General features: G+C 52.4%; 1 gene segment (V, D, J or C); it reads right to left on the reverse strand.

The window, feature by feature from the left end:
• Window positions 1-197: 197 nt before the first annotated feature.
• Window positions 198-10,610, reverse strand: LOC128138266 (immunoglobulin heavy constant alpha 2-like). The segment is given in 5 exon segments: window positions 198-599; window positions 1,330-1,647; window positions 2,385-2,717; window positions 3,626-3,913; window positions 10,214-10,610. Coding segments are annotated over 5 exon segments (1,722 nt in total).
• Between the last annotated feature and the right edge of the window lie 3,338 nt (window positions 10,611-13,948).

A 13,948-nucleotide genomic window follows, 5' to 3' on the forward strand; every position in this document is an offset into this window, starting at 1 on the left:
GTTTGGTTTGTTTTTTTTTTTTGAAGGGCCGGGAGGGGGGCGGGACGCACGCGCCGGATGAAGACAACCCCAACCGAGACCAGCGTTGCCACGTTGCGTCACGATACGGGTTGGATTTTCTTTTTTTTTTTTTGGGTTGGTTTTTATTCGGATGCGGAATTACAGCCCCACGCCTCTCCCCCCCCGCCCCGCCCCTCCCCGCCTCCGCCAAGCTCAGTAGCAGGTGACGTCGGCGTCGGCGAGGACCACCGAAACGTTGACGGAGGTGGGTTTACCGATGGCCTTGTCCATGGTCTTCTGCACGAAATGCAGGGGGATGCCGTCGTGGCCGACCACGCAGGCGAAAGAGTCGCCCCGTTGCCAGTCGGCTGCCGGCACGCTCAACTTGCTGTAGACCGTGTAGGTGTCTCCTTCCTTCTGAGGACCAAAGATGGAGAAGCTGCCGGGGGACACGGGACGGTCCTCTTGGGTCCAGGTCACCAGGATGTCACGGGGGCGGAAACCCAAGGCCAGACAGGTCAAGGTGGCCGTTTCCTGACGGGCCAACTCCTCGGCCGGTGGGGGGAAGACGTAGACGGAGGGTGGCTTCACGGAGACGTCTGCGGGGTGGGCGCGAGAGAAGGTCAAGGGCGGTGGGAGGGACAGAGCTCGCCCGGTGGCCTGACTTCCTCCAGTAGGCTGGCCCAGCTGGCCCTCCCAGTGAGCTAGACCTTTCCAGTAGGCTAGACCCTTCCAGTAGACTGGCCTTTTCCTGCAGACTAGCTTAAGTTGGCTTTCCCAGTAGGCTAGACCCTTCCAGTAGACCAACCTCTTCCAGTAGACCCTCCCAGTAGACTTCTCCAGCGGACAAGACCCTTCCAGTGGACAAGTTCCTTCCAGTAGACTAGACCCTTCCAGCAGGCCGGCCCAGTTGACTCTCCCAGTAGCCCCAGGCTCTCCAACTAGACCCTTCCAGTAGACCAACCTCTTCCAGTAGACCCTCCCAGTAGACCTCTCCAGCAGACAAGCCCCTTCCAGTGGTCAAGTTCCTTCCAGTAGTCTAGACCCTTCCAGCAGGCCGGCCCAGTTGACTCTCCCAGTAGCCCCAGGCTCTCCAACTAGACCCTTCCAGTTGGCTAGCCTCTTCCAGTAGACTCTCCCCGTAGACTAGCCCAGTAGACTCAACTTTTCCAACCAGCTGCTTCGACTTGCCCAAAACTGCTCTTCCCTTGCTGAAACCCTTTTCACCGAGCTTCTCGGTGGACACCATGTCGGAAGGAAACCCATCGCCTCCCACGCCGGGACTCGGAGGGCGGGACGTGGGGCGGGAGAGAAGGGGCGGGCTCCTACCTATGTCTTTCTTAATGGACCTGATGATGGGTTCTTCGATCTCGGGGATTTTGACGGTGCAGGTGAACTTCTCCCCGGAGTTCCACTCATCGGCGCAGATCTTCAGGGTGCTGGTGAGGCGGTAGAGACCGTTCTCCAGCTTCTCTGCTGCCCCCGAGGTCACATCCAAGGCGCTGCCCTGGTCTCGGCTCCAGGAGAACTTTACGTCTTCGTAAGACTTCAGGTTGGTGGCCACGCAGGTGATGCTGGCGTTCTGGCTGAGGTAGAGGTCCTCCAAGGATGGGGGGAGGATGGTGACCTCCACCTTCGGTTTGGGATCTGGTTGGGGTTGGGGGGGGGGGAGGGAGCGGCGTTGAGTGGGTAGATCTTGGGGCTCGGCGGATGCCAAATTCGACAGGGCGCCCCGACCCGCCTCCCCCGGGGAGGGGCGTAAAGCTTTGGTGCCCCCCAAAACGCTCGTCCAATTGGCAGGAGAAATTTTCAACCCCCTGTCCTCTCGCCACCCCCCCCCCCAAAAAAAAATAGAGCCTTGCAGCAAATTGGGATGATTCCCAAGGAAATTTCTACCACGTGATTTTTCTCTAAGGTTTTTCAGCCCCATCCGTCCATTTCCTCAACAATTTCCGTCTACTATTTTAGCTCCAAAAGCCACCTTCGCCCCCCCGCCCTTCATTGCCGCCACCGTCGCGGTGTTGGACCCTTCTCCAACGTCATCGTGTGGCTTCGTGGGAGCTGATGGTGTGTTTGGATCGGCACCTATCCATCCAACCACCCGTTTATCTCCACCATCCATCCATCTGTTGGGTCCACCAACCCTTCCATCTCCATAGACTTCACCCACCTGCCCGCCATCCCTCCCTTCCGACCATCCGACCATCTCTACGTTCTCCAACCAATCAACCAGCCGGTTTTCTATCAACCAACCATCCTCCCAGTCAACCAACCACCCGTCCGCGTCCCAACCGACCGTCTTTGCCCTCTCCGGAGCCAACCAACCCACTCTTAACTCCCATCCATCCATGACCTCCAGGAAACCACGGCTTCCTCGACCTCACCTGAGCAGAACGTGCTGATGTTGAGGACGGCGGGTGCTTTCAGCGTGGGGTGGGTCACTTTGCAAGAGAACTCAGCCCCCAGGTCCCAGCTCTGCCGGCTGACGTTGACTTTGCTCGTAAATGTGGCCTTCTCTGGGGAGCAATTGTCACAGCCGTAGTCCTCCTGCTGCACGTCCATCACTTCTTGGTTCATCAGCCACTGCACGTTGCTACTGGAAGCCTTGGGTCCCTCGATGAGGCACATGAGTAGGACCCTTTTCTGAGGGTCGCTCTGATTTGGGTCGCCCAGAAGTTTTATCACCGGCGGGGACGGGTCGGGACATAGTTTGTCACCTAGGAGTTGACCGAGATATCACACAAGGCTGGGAGCAATGCCAACCCATCTAGGAGTTGGCCAAGACGTCATGGAAAGCTGGGAGCAAAGCTGGAAGCAACGCCAACCCATCCAGGAGTTGGCCAAGATGTCACGCGAGGCCGGGAGCAAAGCTGGAAGCAACGCCAACCCATCCAGGAGTTGGTCAAGATGTCATGGAAAGCTGGGAGCAAAGCTGGAAGCAACACCAACTCATCTAGGAGTTGGCCAAGATGTCATGGAAGGCCGGGAGCAACACCAACCCATTTAGAAGTTCACCAAGACTTCACACAAGGCTGGGAGAAATGCCAGCCCATCTAGGAGTTGGCCAAGACGTCATGCGAGGCTGGAAGCAACGCCAACTCATCTAGGAGTTGGCCAAGACGTCATGGAACGCCGGGAGCAAAGCTGGAAGCAACGCCAACTCATCTAGGAGTTGGCCAAGATGTCACACAAGGCCAGGAGCAGTGCCAACCCATCTCGGCATCCACCAAGATGGCGTGCAATGCCGAGAGCAGCGCCAACCCGTCTAGGAATTGGCCAAGACGTCATGCGACGCTGAGAGCAGCGCCAACCCATCTAGAAATTGGCCAAGACATCATGCGATGCCGAAAGCAACGCCAACCCATCTAGAAATTGGCCAAGACGTCATGCGACGCTGAGAGCAGCGCCAACCCATCTAGAAATTGGCCAAGACATCATGCGATGCCGAAAGCAACGCCAACCCATCTAGAAATTGGCCAAGACGTCATGCGACGCCGAGAGCAACGCCAACCCGTCTAGAAATCGGCCAAGACGTCATGCGACGCCGAGAGCAACGCCAACCCGTCTCGGCACCCGCCAAGACGGCGTGCAATGCCGAGAGTGACTCCCCCGTTGCCTTTCTCACCCTTGATGGTCTCGGTGACGGTGGTTGTGGTGCCGCTGTGGTCCACCTTGCACTGGAAGTTGTTGCCTTCCAAGCTGCTCACCGGGACGGTGAGTTGGGTGCTGAGACTGTAGTAACTGTTGCCGCTCTGGACGACCGGGAAAGTCTCGTTGTCTCCTTTGACGTTGGAAATCCACGTGACGGTGACGGGTTGGGGGAAGTAGTCGGTGACCAAACAGCCGAAGCTAACCGTATCCTCGCAATCGGTGCACTGGATCAACGGGTAGACGACGGGAGCGTGGGCCTTGACTGCAAAGGAGAAGAATCCCAATTTTTTTTTTGGGGGGGGGTGGGCGGGGAGGTGTCTGGCATGGACAACCCCCCCCTTATTTTTTTTTTTTTTGGCCAGCTGGTGACCCGGAGGTCGTGGGGAGGGGGAAGCGGTCTCGCCGAAAGACGATGTGAAAGCGCCGGGGGAAAGGTCACCGCCAGAAGGGGAAGTTCACCGGGGCAAGAGAATTTCCTTCTCGATGGGTTTCTCACCCCAAAAACGAGCCCCTCCCCCCCCCAACCCCCCCCCCCGACGTCACGGCGTCGCTGGCCCATATTCGGTGGGGATCCCCCCCCTGCCCCCCTGTTTCGGCGTGCGATGGCAGCTCCGCCGGTGAGTGGCTCGGCAAAGAGGGGGCTTAGGCTCGGTTTTAGTCCCCCCCTCCGCTGCTTTTGGGGTCACCTTTGCTTTGGGGGGGGGGGGCTTCTTTTGGGGGAGACGCTTTGGGGTCTCTGGGGAGGGCACGGGGCTGCTGTTGCAACCGGCAGCAGCCTAAGGCTAAGCGCAGCTTAAACCTGGCTTTCCTAAAAAAAACTAGAGGCTGAGTGTCATGAGCAAGGCTTAAAGCTGGGCTTTCCTAGACAGGCTTGAAGCCAAGCGTGGCTTGCACAGCTCTAGGGCTTTCCTAGAGAAGATTAAGGCTGAGCTTGGCTTGCGTAGTGCAAAGCTAGGCTTTCCTAGAAGAGCTTAAAGCTGAGGACCTCTTGCACAGCTCAAAGCTGGGCTTTCCTAGACAAACCTGAAGCCCAACATGGCTTGCACGGCTCTAGGGCTTTCCTAGAGAAGATTAAGGCTGAGCTTTGCTTGCATAGCTCAAAGCTGGGCTTTCCTAGACAGGCTTGAAGCCAAGCACAGCTTGAACATCTCTAGGGCTTTTCTGGAGAAGACGAAGGCTGAGCTTTGATTGCACAACTCAAAGCTGGGCTTTCCTAGACAAGTGTGAAGCCAAGCGAGGCTTGCCCAACTGTAGGGCTTTCCTAGAGAAGATTAAGGCTGATCTTCGCTTGTGTAGCTCAAAGCTAGGCTTTCCTAGAAGAACTTAAAGTTGAGAACCACTTGCACAACTCAAAGCTGGGCTTTCCTAGACAAGCTTGAAGCCAAACATGGCTTGCACAGCTCTAGGGCTTTTCTAGAGAAGATTAAGGCTGAGCTTGGCTTGCACAACTCAAAGCTGGGCTTTCCTAGACAAGCCTGAAGCCAAACATGGCTTGAACAACTCTAGGGCTTTTCTAGACAAGACAAAGGCTGAGCTTGGCTTGCATAGCTCAAAGCTGGGCTTTCCTAGACAAGCTTGAGCTTGAGCATCATTTGCAGGGCTTGAAGTTGAGCTTTGCAAGAGCAGCTTGAAGCTGGGCTTTCCCAGATAAGCTCAAAGCTGAGCTTTTTCTTGAAAAGCTTGAAGCTGAGAACCACTTGAACAGCTCGAAGCTGAGCTTTTCTAGATGAGCTCAACACCGAGCACGGCTTGCGCAGCTCGAAGCTGGCCTTCCCCACAGAAGATCAAGGCTTAGCATCGATAGAAAAGCTCTAGGCTGAGCTTTTCTAGGTAATATTGAAGCCGGGCATCGATAGCACAGCTCTGAGCTGAGCTTTTCCAGGTAATATCGAAGCTGAGCATTGCTAGCATGGCTCTAAGCTAAGCTTTTCCAGATAATACCAAAGCTGAACCTCGCTAGCATAGCTCTAAGCTGGGCTTTTCTAGATAACACTGAAGCTGAGTATTGATAACACAGCTTGCAGCTGAGCAGAGCTTGCATGGTTAAAACCTGGCTTTCCTAGAAAAGCTCAAGCCCAAGCACGGCTGCCACAGCTCAATGTTAAGCGTGGCTTGCACACCTCCGAGCTGAGCTTTTCTAGATCATACTGAAGCTGCGGATGGCAAGCACAGCTGGAAGATGAGCTCAGCTTAAACACAGCTTTCCTAGAAAACCTTGAGCACGAGCCCGGTTTGCACAGCTGTAAGCTGGGCTTTCCGAGGTAATATTGAAGCTGAGCACTGCTAGCACGGCTCAGTGAGCTGGGCTTTCCTAGATAGTGCTGAAGCTCAGTATTGCTAGGACAGCTCTGCGCTGAGCTTTCCTAGATAATATCAAAGCTAGGCATTGCAAGCACAGCTCTGAGCTGAGCTTTTCTAGGTAAAATCGAAGCTGGGTATTGTTAGCACAGCTCTGAGCTGAGCTTTGCTGAGAATACTGTAGCTGAGCATTGCTAGGACAGCTCTGAGCTGGGCTTTCCAAGGTAATACTGATGCTCAGCATCGCTAGCACAGGTCTGAGCTGAGCTTTTCTAGGTAATATCGAAGCTGAGTATTTCTAGGACAGCTCTGAGCTGAGCTTTCCTAGGTAATATTGATGTTCAGCATTACTAGGACAGCTCAGAGCTGAGCTTTGCTGGGTAATACTGATGCTCAGCATTACTAGCACAGCTCAGAGCTGAGCTTTCCTAGATAATATCGAAGCTGAGCATTGCAAGCACGGCTCAGAGCTCAGCTTTTCTAGGTAATATCGAAGCTGAGCATTGCTAGGACAGCTCAGAGCTGGGCTTTGCTGGATAATATCAAAGCTGAGACTTACTAGCACAGGTATGAACTGGGCATTCCTAGGCAATATTGAAGTTCAGCATTATTAGGACAGCTCAGATCTGAGCTTTGCTGGGTAATACTGATGCTCAGCATTACTCGCATAGCTCAGAGCTGAGCTTTCCTAGGTAATATCGAGCTGAGTATTGCTAGGACAGCTCTGAGCTGAGCTTTCCTGGATAATATCAAAGCTAAGCATTACAAGCTCGGCTCAGAGCTGAGCTTTGCTGGGTAATACTGATGCTCAGCATTACTAGCATAGCTCAGAGCTGAGCTTTCCTAGGTAATATAAAAGCTGAGCACTACAAGCATGGCTCAGAGCTGAGCTTTTCTAGGTAATTTCAAAGCTGAGTATTGCTAGGACAGCTCAGAGCTGGGCTTTGCTGGATAATATCAAAGCTGAGACTTACTAGCACAGGTCTGAGCTGGGCATTCCTAGGTAAGATTGAAGTTCAGCATTACAAGCACAGCTCAGAGCTGAGCTTTGCTGGGTAATACTGATGCTCAGCATTACTAGCACAGCTCAGAGCTGAGCTTTCCTAGATAATATCGAAGCTGAGCATTGCAAACACGGCTCAGAGCTGAGCTTTCCTAGGTAATATCAAAGCTGAGTATTGCTAGGAAAGCTCAGAGCTGAGCTTTGCTGGGTAATATTGCAGCTGAGCCTTGCTAGTACAGCTCGGAGCTGGGCTTTCCTAGGTAATATTGGAGCTCAGCATCGCTAGCACAGCTCTGAGCTGAGCTTTTCTAGGTAATATCGAGCTGAGTATTGCTAGGTGAGCTCTGCGCTGAGCTTTCCTAGATAATATCAAAGCTAAGCATTACAAGCACGGCTCAGAGCTGAGCTTTTCTAGGTAATTTCAAAGCTGAGTATTGCTAGGACAGCTCAGAGCTGGGCTTTGCTGGATAATATTGAAGCTGAGCATTGCAAACACGGCTCAGAGCTGAGCTTTTCTAGGTAATATCGAAGCTGAGCATTGCTAGGACAGCTCAGAGCTGGGCTTTGCTGGATAATATCAAAGCTGAGACTTACTAGCACAGGTCTGAGCTGGGCATTCCTAGGTAAGATTGATGTTCAGCATTGCTAGGACAGCTCAGAGCTGAGCTTTGCTGGGTAATACTGATGCTCAGCATTACTAGCACAGCTCAGAGCTGAGCTTTCCTAGGGAATATCAAGCTGAGCATTGCTAGGAAAGCTCAGAGCCGAGCTTTGCTGAGTAATATTGCAGCTGAGCATTGCTAGGACAGCTCAGAGCTGAGCTTTCCTAGGTAATATCGAAGCTGAGCATCGCTAGGAAAGCTCAGAGCTGAGCTTTGCTGAATAATATTGTAGCTAAGCATTACTAGCACAGCTCAGAGCTGAGCTTTTCTAGGTAATGTCAAAGCTGAGCATTGCTAGGACAGCTCAGAGCCGACCTGTGCTTGGTAATATTGTAGCTGAGCCTTGCTAGTACAGCTCAGAGCTGGGCTTTCCTAGGTAATATTGGAGCTCAGCATCGCTAGCACAGCTCTGAGCTGAGCTTTTCTAGGTAATATCGAGCTGAGTATTGCCAGGAGAGCTCTGCATTGAGCTTTCCTAGATAATATCAAAGCTAAGCATTACAAGCACGGCTCAGAGCTGAGCTTTTCTAGGTAATATCAAAGCTGGGTATTGCTAGCACAGCTCAGAGCTGAGCTTTGCTGAGAATACTGTAGCTGAGCATTGCTAGGACAGCTCTGAGCTGGGCTTTCCTAGGTTATATTGAAGCTCAGCATCGCTAGCACAGCTCTGAGCTCAGATTTTTTAGGTAATATTGAAGCTGCGCATTGCTAGGACAGCTCAGAGCTGAGCTTTCCTAAATACCAAAGCTGAGCATTGCTAGCAGAGCTCAAAGCTGAGCTTTGCTGGATAATATTGCAGCTGAACATTTCTAGGAAAGCTCAGAGCTGAGCTTTCCTAGATAATATCGAAGCTGAGCATTGCTAGGACAGCTGAGATCTGGGATTTGCTGGATAATGTTGTAGCTGAGCATTGCTAGGACAGCCCGAAGCTCAGCTTTGCTGGGTAATACTGTAGCTGAGCATTCCTAGGACAGCTCTGAGCTGGGCTTTGCTGGATAATATCAAAGCAGCTGAGCATAGGGAGCACGGTTCTGAGCTGAGCTTTTCTAGGTAATATTGACGCTGAGTATTGCTAGGACAGCTCTGAGCTGAGCTTTCCTAGATAATCTCAAAGCTGAGCATCACTAGCACAGCTCAGAGCTGAGCTTTTCTAGGTAATTTCAAAGCTGAATATTGCTAGGCCAGCTCTGAGCTGAGCTTTCCTAGGTAATATTGATGTTCAGCATTACTAAGACAACTCAGAGCTGAGCTTTGCTGGATAATATCAAAGCTGAGCTTTGCTAGGACAGCTCAGAGCTGGGCTTTCCTAGATAATACAGAAGCTGAGCATTGCTAGGACAGCTCTGAGTTGAGATTTCCTATGTAATTTTGTAGCTGAGACTTGCTAGCACAGCTCTGAGCTGAGCTTTTCTAGGTAATACTGAAGCTGAGCATTGCTAGCACAGCTCAGAGCTGAGCTTTGTTCTGTAATATTGAAGCTCAGCCCAGCAAGCACGGCTGGGTAAGCATGGCTGGCAAAGCTCGATGCCAAGCCTGGCTTGCGTGGCTCAGAGCTGGGCTTTGCTAGACACCGCTGGAGCTGAGCATTGCTGTCAAGTCTCTAAGCTGAGCTTTCCGGGATAATATCAAAGCTGAGCATTGCTAGGACAGCTCAGAGCTGAGCTTTTCTAGGTGATACTGAAGCTGAGAATTGCAAGCACAGCTCTAAGCTGGGCTTTTCTGGTTGATATCAAAGCTGAGCATCACTAGCACAGCTCAAAGCCGGACTCTGCTAGATAATATTGAGGTTGAACGCTATAGGCACGGCTCAATAAGCATGGCCAGCAAAGCTTGACGCTGAGCACAGCTTGCACGGCTCTAAGCCGGGCTTTGTTAGATGATATCGAAGCTCAAAGCTGAAACTTGCTGGCACAGCTCTGGGCTGAGCTTTTCTAGGTAATATCGAAGCTGAGAATTGCTAGAACATCGTTAAGCTGGGCTTCGTTAGATAATATTGGAGCCAAGCATTGCTTGCCCAGATCTAGGCTGGGCTTTGCTGGGTAATATCGGAGCCAAGCGCTGCTCACCTGGCTCTAGGCTGGGCTTTGCTGGGTCATACCAAGGCTCGGCCCAGCTGGCACCATTCAACCGTGGCATCCCTCGGCGCGGTCCCTGGGGGTTCCCATGACACCTGAGGGGCGTGGCCAAGCAGAGTGGGGCGGGGCCTGTCTTTTGCTTCCCAGATCCCTGCAATGCCCCCAATCCCAATCCCGGTCCCAACGGAGTGGTTTGCTCCCCGGATCCGTGCTATCCCCCCCAATCCTCATCCCAATCGCCCCAATCCCGATCCAAATCCCCTCGATCCTGATCCTAATCCCCCTGATTCCAATCCCAATCCTCCCAATCCCGATCCCAATGGAGTGTTTTGCTCCCTCAATCCATGATATCCCCCCTGATCCTAATCCCAATCCCGATCCTAACGGAGTGTTTTGCTTCCTGGCTACGTTCAATCCCCCCAATCCTGGTTGCGATCCCCCTGATCCTGATCCCAATCTTGCTGATCCCGATCCCAATCCCCCCATCCGGATCCTAATCCCCCTGATTCCAATCCCAATCCCACTCCCAATGGAGTGCTTTGCTCCCCGGATCCATGATACCCCCCCATCCCAATCCCAAACCCCAATCCCAATCCCAATCCTCCCGATCCCAACCCCCCTGATCCCAATCCCCCCGATCCCGATCCCAATGGAGTGTTTTGCTCCTCGGATCCATGCTATCCCCCCAATCCCGATCCCAATCCCCCCCATCCCAATCCTAATCCCCTTGATCCTGATCCCAATCCCAAGGGTGTTTTTTGCTCCCTGGATCCCTGCAATCCCCCCATTCCCGGTTGTAATCCCGCCCCCATCCCACTCGAATCCCACCCCAATCCCAGTTGAATCCCACTCCAATCCCGGTTGAATTCCACCCCATCCCAGTCGAGTCCTGCCCCCATCCCAGTCAAATCCCGCCCCCATCCCAGTCGGAATCCTGCCCCAATCCCAGTTGAATCCCACACCAAACCCAGTCAAATCCCACCCCAATCCCAATCGGAATCCCGCCCCCATCCCAGTCAAATCCCACCCCCATCCCAGTTGGAATCCCGCCCCAATCCCAGTCAAATCCCGCCCCCGCTTCCCGATTGGATCCCACCTGGCTCCGCCTCCCTTCACCACCAGCAGCTGCCTGGAGACGGAAAAAATCCCAGTTAAGGTCAAAGGAGTGGCTGAGGGGAACGAACCCCATTGGCTATTGATCCGATTGGTTATTGATCCAATTGGCTATTGATCTGATTGGTTATTGGCACTATTGATCCGATTGGTTATTGATCCGATTGGTTATTGATCTGATTGGTTATTGACCCTTTTAGTTATGAGTCCTACTGGGTTTTGACCCTATTGATTATTGATCTTATTGGTTATTGACCCTATTGTTTATTGATCCTATTGTTTATTGATCCTATTGGTTATTGATCCTATTGGCTATTGACCCGATTGGTTATTGACCCTATTGGTTATTGATCTTATTAGTTATTGACGCCACTGATTATTGATCCTATTGGTTATGGATCCTCTTGGTTATTGGTCCTATTAATTATTGATTCTATTGATTATCGACCCTATTGGTTATCAATCCTATTGGTTATTGATCTTATTAGTTATTAACCCTACTGTTTATTGATCCTATTGGTTCTCAGTCCTATTGGTTATTGATCCTATTGGTTCTCAGTCCTATTAATCATTGATTCTATCGATTATTGACCCTATTGGTTATCAATCCTATTGGCTATTGACCCTATTGGTTATTGACCCTATTGGTTATTGACCTTATTAATTATTGACCCTACTGATTATCGATCCTATTGCTTCTCGGTCTTATTATTGATTCTATTGGTTATCGACCCTATTGGTTATCAATCCTATTGGTTATTGACCCTATCGCCTATTGATCACCCTCCTAACGAAGCCGGGGCGGGGGAGGGGACAGCCCAGCTCTGAACCGAGGCGAGAAACGGCGATTTGGGGCCCTGCCCCGCCCCCTCCCGCCGTGGCCAATTTCTGCAGAAATTCACCCGAATTTGGGGAAGCGTGGGGGAGGTGACGCCCGGCCGCCTTTTTCCATCTGGGGGTGGCCCTTGACGGGGTTTTTTTGGTTAATTAATCGTTATTTCTGGTGGTGCGTCTTTTTTTTTTTTGGAGGTTAGGCTCAGGATGAAGCTCAGTGGCCAAAAACGCCAGCACGGCCCCAAAAATCTCCGTTACGAAGCCAAAAATCTCCGTTATGAACCCCAAAATCTCCATTATGAAGCCAAAAATCTGCATTATGAAGCCAAAAATCTGCATTATGGATCTTCGAACTCCAGCATGGATCCAAAAATCTTCATTCTGGACCCAAAAATCTCCATTATGGACTCAAAAATCACCATTTTGGACCCAAAAATCTTCATTATGGATGCAAAAATCTCCATCATGGACCCAGAACTTCATTGTGGACCCCAAAATCTTCAGTTCGGACTCAAAAATCTTCATTACGGACCCAAATCTTCATTAGGGATCCAAAAATCTTCATTCTGGACCCAAAAATCTCCATTATGGACTCAAAAATCACCATTATGGACCCCAAAATCTTCATTATGGATGCAAAAATCTCCATCATGGACCCAGAACTTCATTATGGATCCAAAAATCTTCATTTTGGACCCTAAAATCTCCATTATGGACCCCAAAATCCTCTTTATGGACCCAAAAAATCCAGTATGGACCCAAAAATACCTATTATGGACCCAAAAATAGCTATTATGACCCAAAAATAGCTATTATGAACCCAAAAATGCTGTCGGGGCTTGAGGGCTCCATGAAGGACCCCAAATTTCCGTTATAGACCCCAAAATGTCGCTCGTGGACCCAAAATCGCCGTGACGGACCCGAGATTGCCGTGATGGACCCAAACCCTCCGGAATTCACCCCAAAATTCCACCACAGATGGAAGGGCAGCGGGATGGACCAAAAATGACCCGTTTGGACCCAAAATTCCAGCGTCATCCCCGAGGATCTGTCCTGGACCCAAAAATCTCCGGTACGGACCCAAAAATCCAACCGTTGGCACCAGGGTCTGGGGTGTTGACCCAAAATCACCAGAATTGAGCCCAAATCTCTAGCGTGGACTTAGAAATAGGGTGGATGATGTGTGGGGCTGAGGAGAGGTGTGGGGCAGGAATAGATGTGGGGCAGGGAGAGCTATAGGGCAACGGATAGCTGTGGGGCCAGGATAGCTGTGGGTCGGGGGTAGCTGTGGGGCTGGGATAGCTGTGGGGCAGGAATAGCTGTGGGGCAGGAATAGATGTGGGGCTGGGAAAGCTGTGGGGCTGGGATAGCCGTGGGGCAGGAATAGCTGTGGGGCTGGAATAGCTGTGGGGCAGGAATAGCTGCGGGTCAGGGTTAGCTGTGGGGCTGGGATAGCTGTGGGGCAACAGATAGCTGTGGGGCAGGGCTAGCTGTGGGTCAGGGATAGCTGTGGGTCTGGGATAGCTGTGGGGCAGAGATAGCTGTGGGGCAGGGATAGCTGTGGTGCAGGGATAGCTGTGGGGCAACGGATAGCTGTGGGTCAGGGATAGCTGTGGGGCTGGGCTAGCCATGGGGCAGGAATAGCTGTGGGGCTGGGATAGCTGTTGTTGAGGGCTAGCTGTGGGGCTGGGATAGCCATGGGGCAGGAATAGGTGTGGGTCATGGTTAGCTGTTGGTGAGGGCTAGCTGTGGGGCAGGGCTAGCTGTGGGTCAGGGTTAGCTGTGGGGCAGGGCTAGCTGTGGGGCAGGGAAAGCTGTAAGGCAATGGATAGCTGTGGGGCTGGGATAGCTGTGGGGCAGGGAGAGCTGTGGGTCACGGTTAGCTGTTGGTGAGGGCTAGCTGTGGGGCAGGGGTAGCTGTGGGGCACAGAAAGCTGTGGGTCAGGGCTAGCAATGGGGCAGGGACAGCTGTGGGTCAGGGTTAGCTGTGGGGCAGGGAAAGCTGCAAGGCAATGGATAGCTGTGGGGCTGGGATAGCTGTGGGTCACAGTTAGCTCTTGGTGGGGCTAGCTGTGGGGCAGGGGTAGCTGTGGGGCACAGAAAGCTGTGGGGCAGGGATAGCAATGGGGCAGGGACAGCTGTGGGTCGGGGTTAGCTGTGGGGCAAGGATAGCTGTGGGTCAGAGCTAGCTGTGGGGCAGGGCTAGCAGTGCGTTGGGGATAGCTGTGGGTCAGGGAGAGCTGTGGGGCACAGAAAGCTGTGGGCGAGGGAGAGCAATGGGGCAGGGACAGCTGTGGGGCTGGGCTAGCTGT

Source organism: Harpia harpyja, unplaced genomic scaffold (genome assembly GCF_026419915.1).
Source record: "Harpia harpyja isolate bHarHar1 unplaced genomic scaffold, bHarHar1 primary haplotype scaffold_190, whole genome shotgun sequence".
NCBI lineage: Eukaryota > Metazoa > Chordata > Aves > Accipitriformes > Accipitridae > Harpia > Harpia harpyja.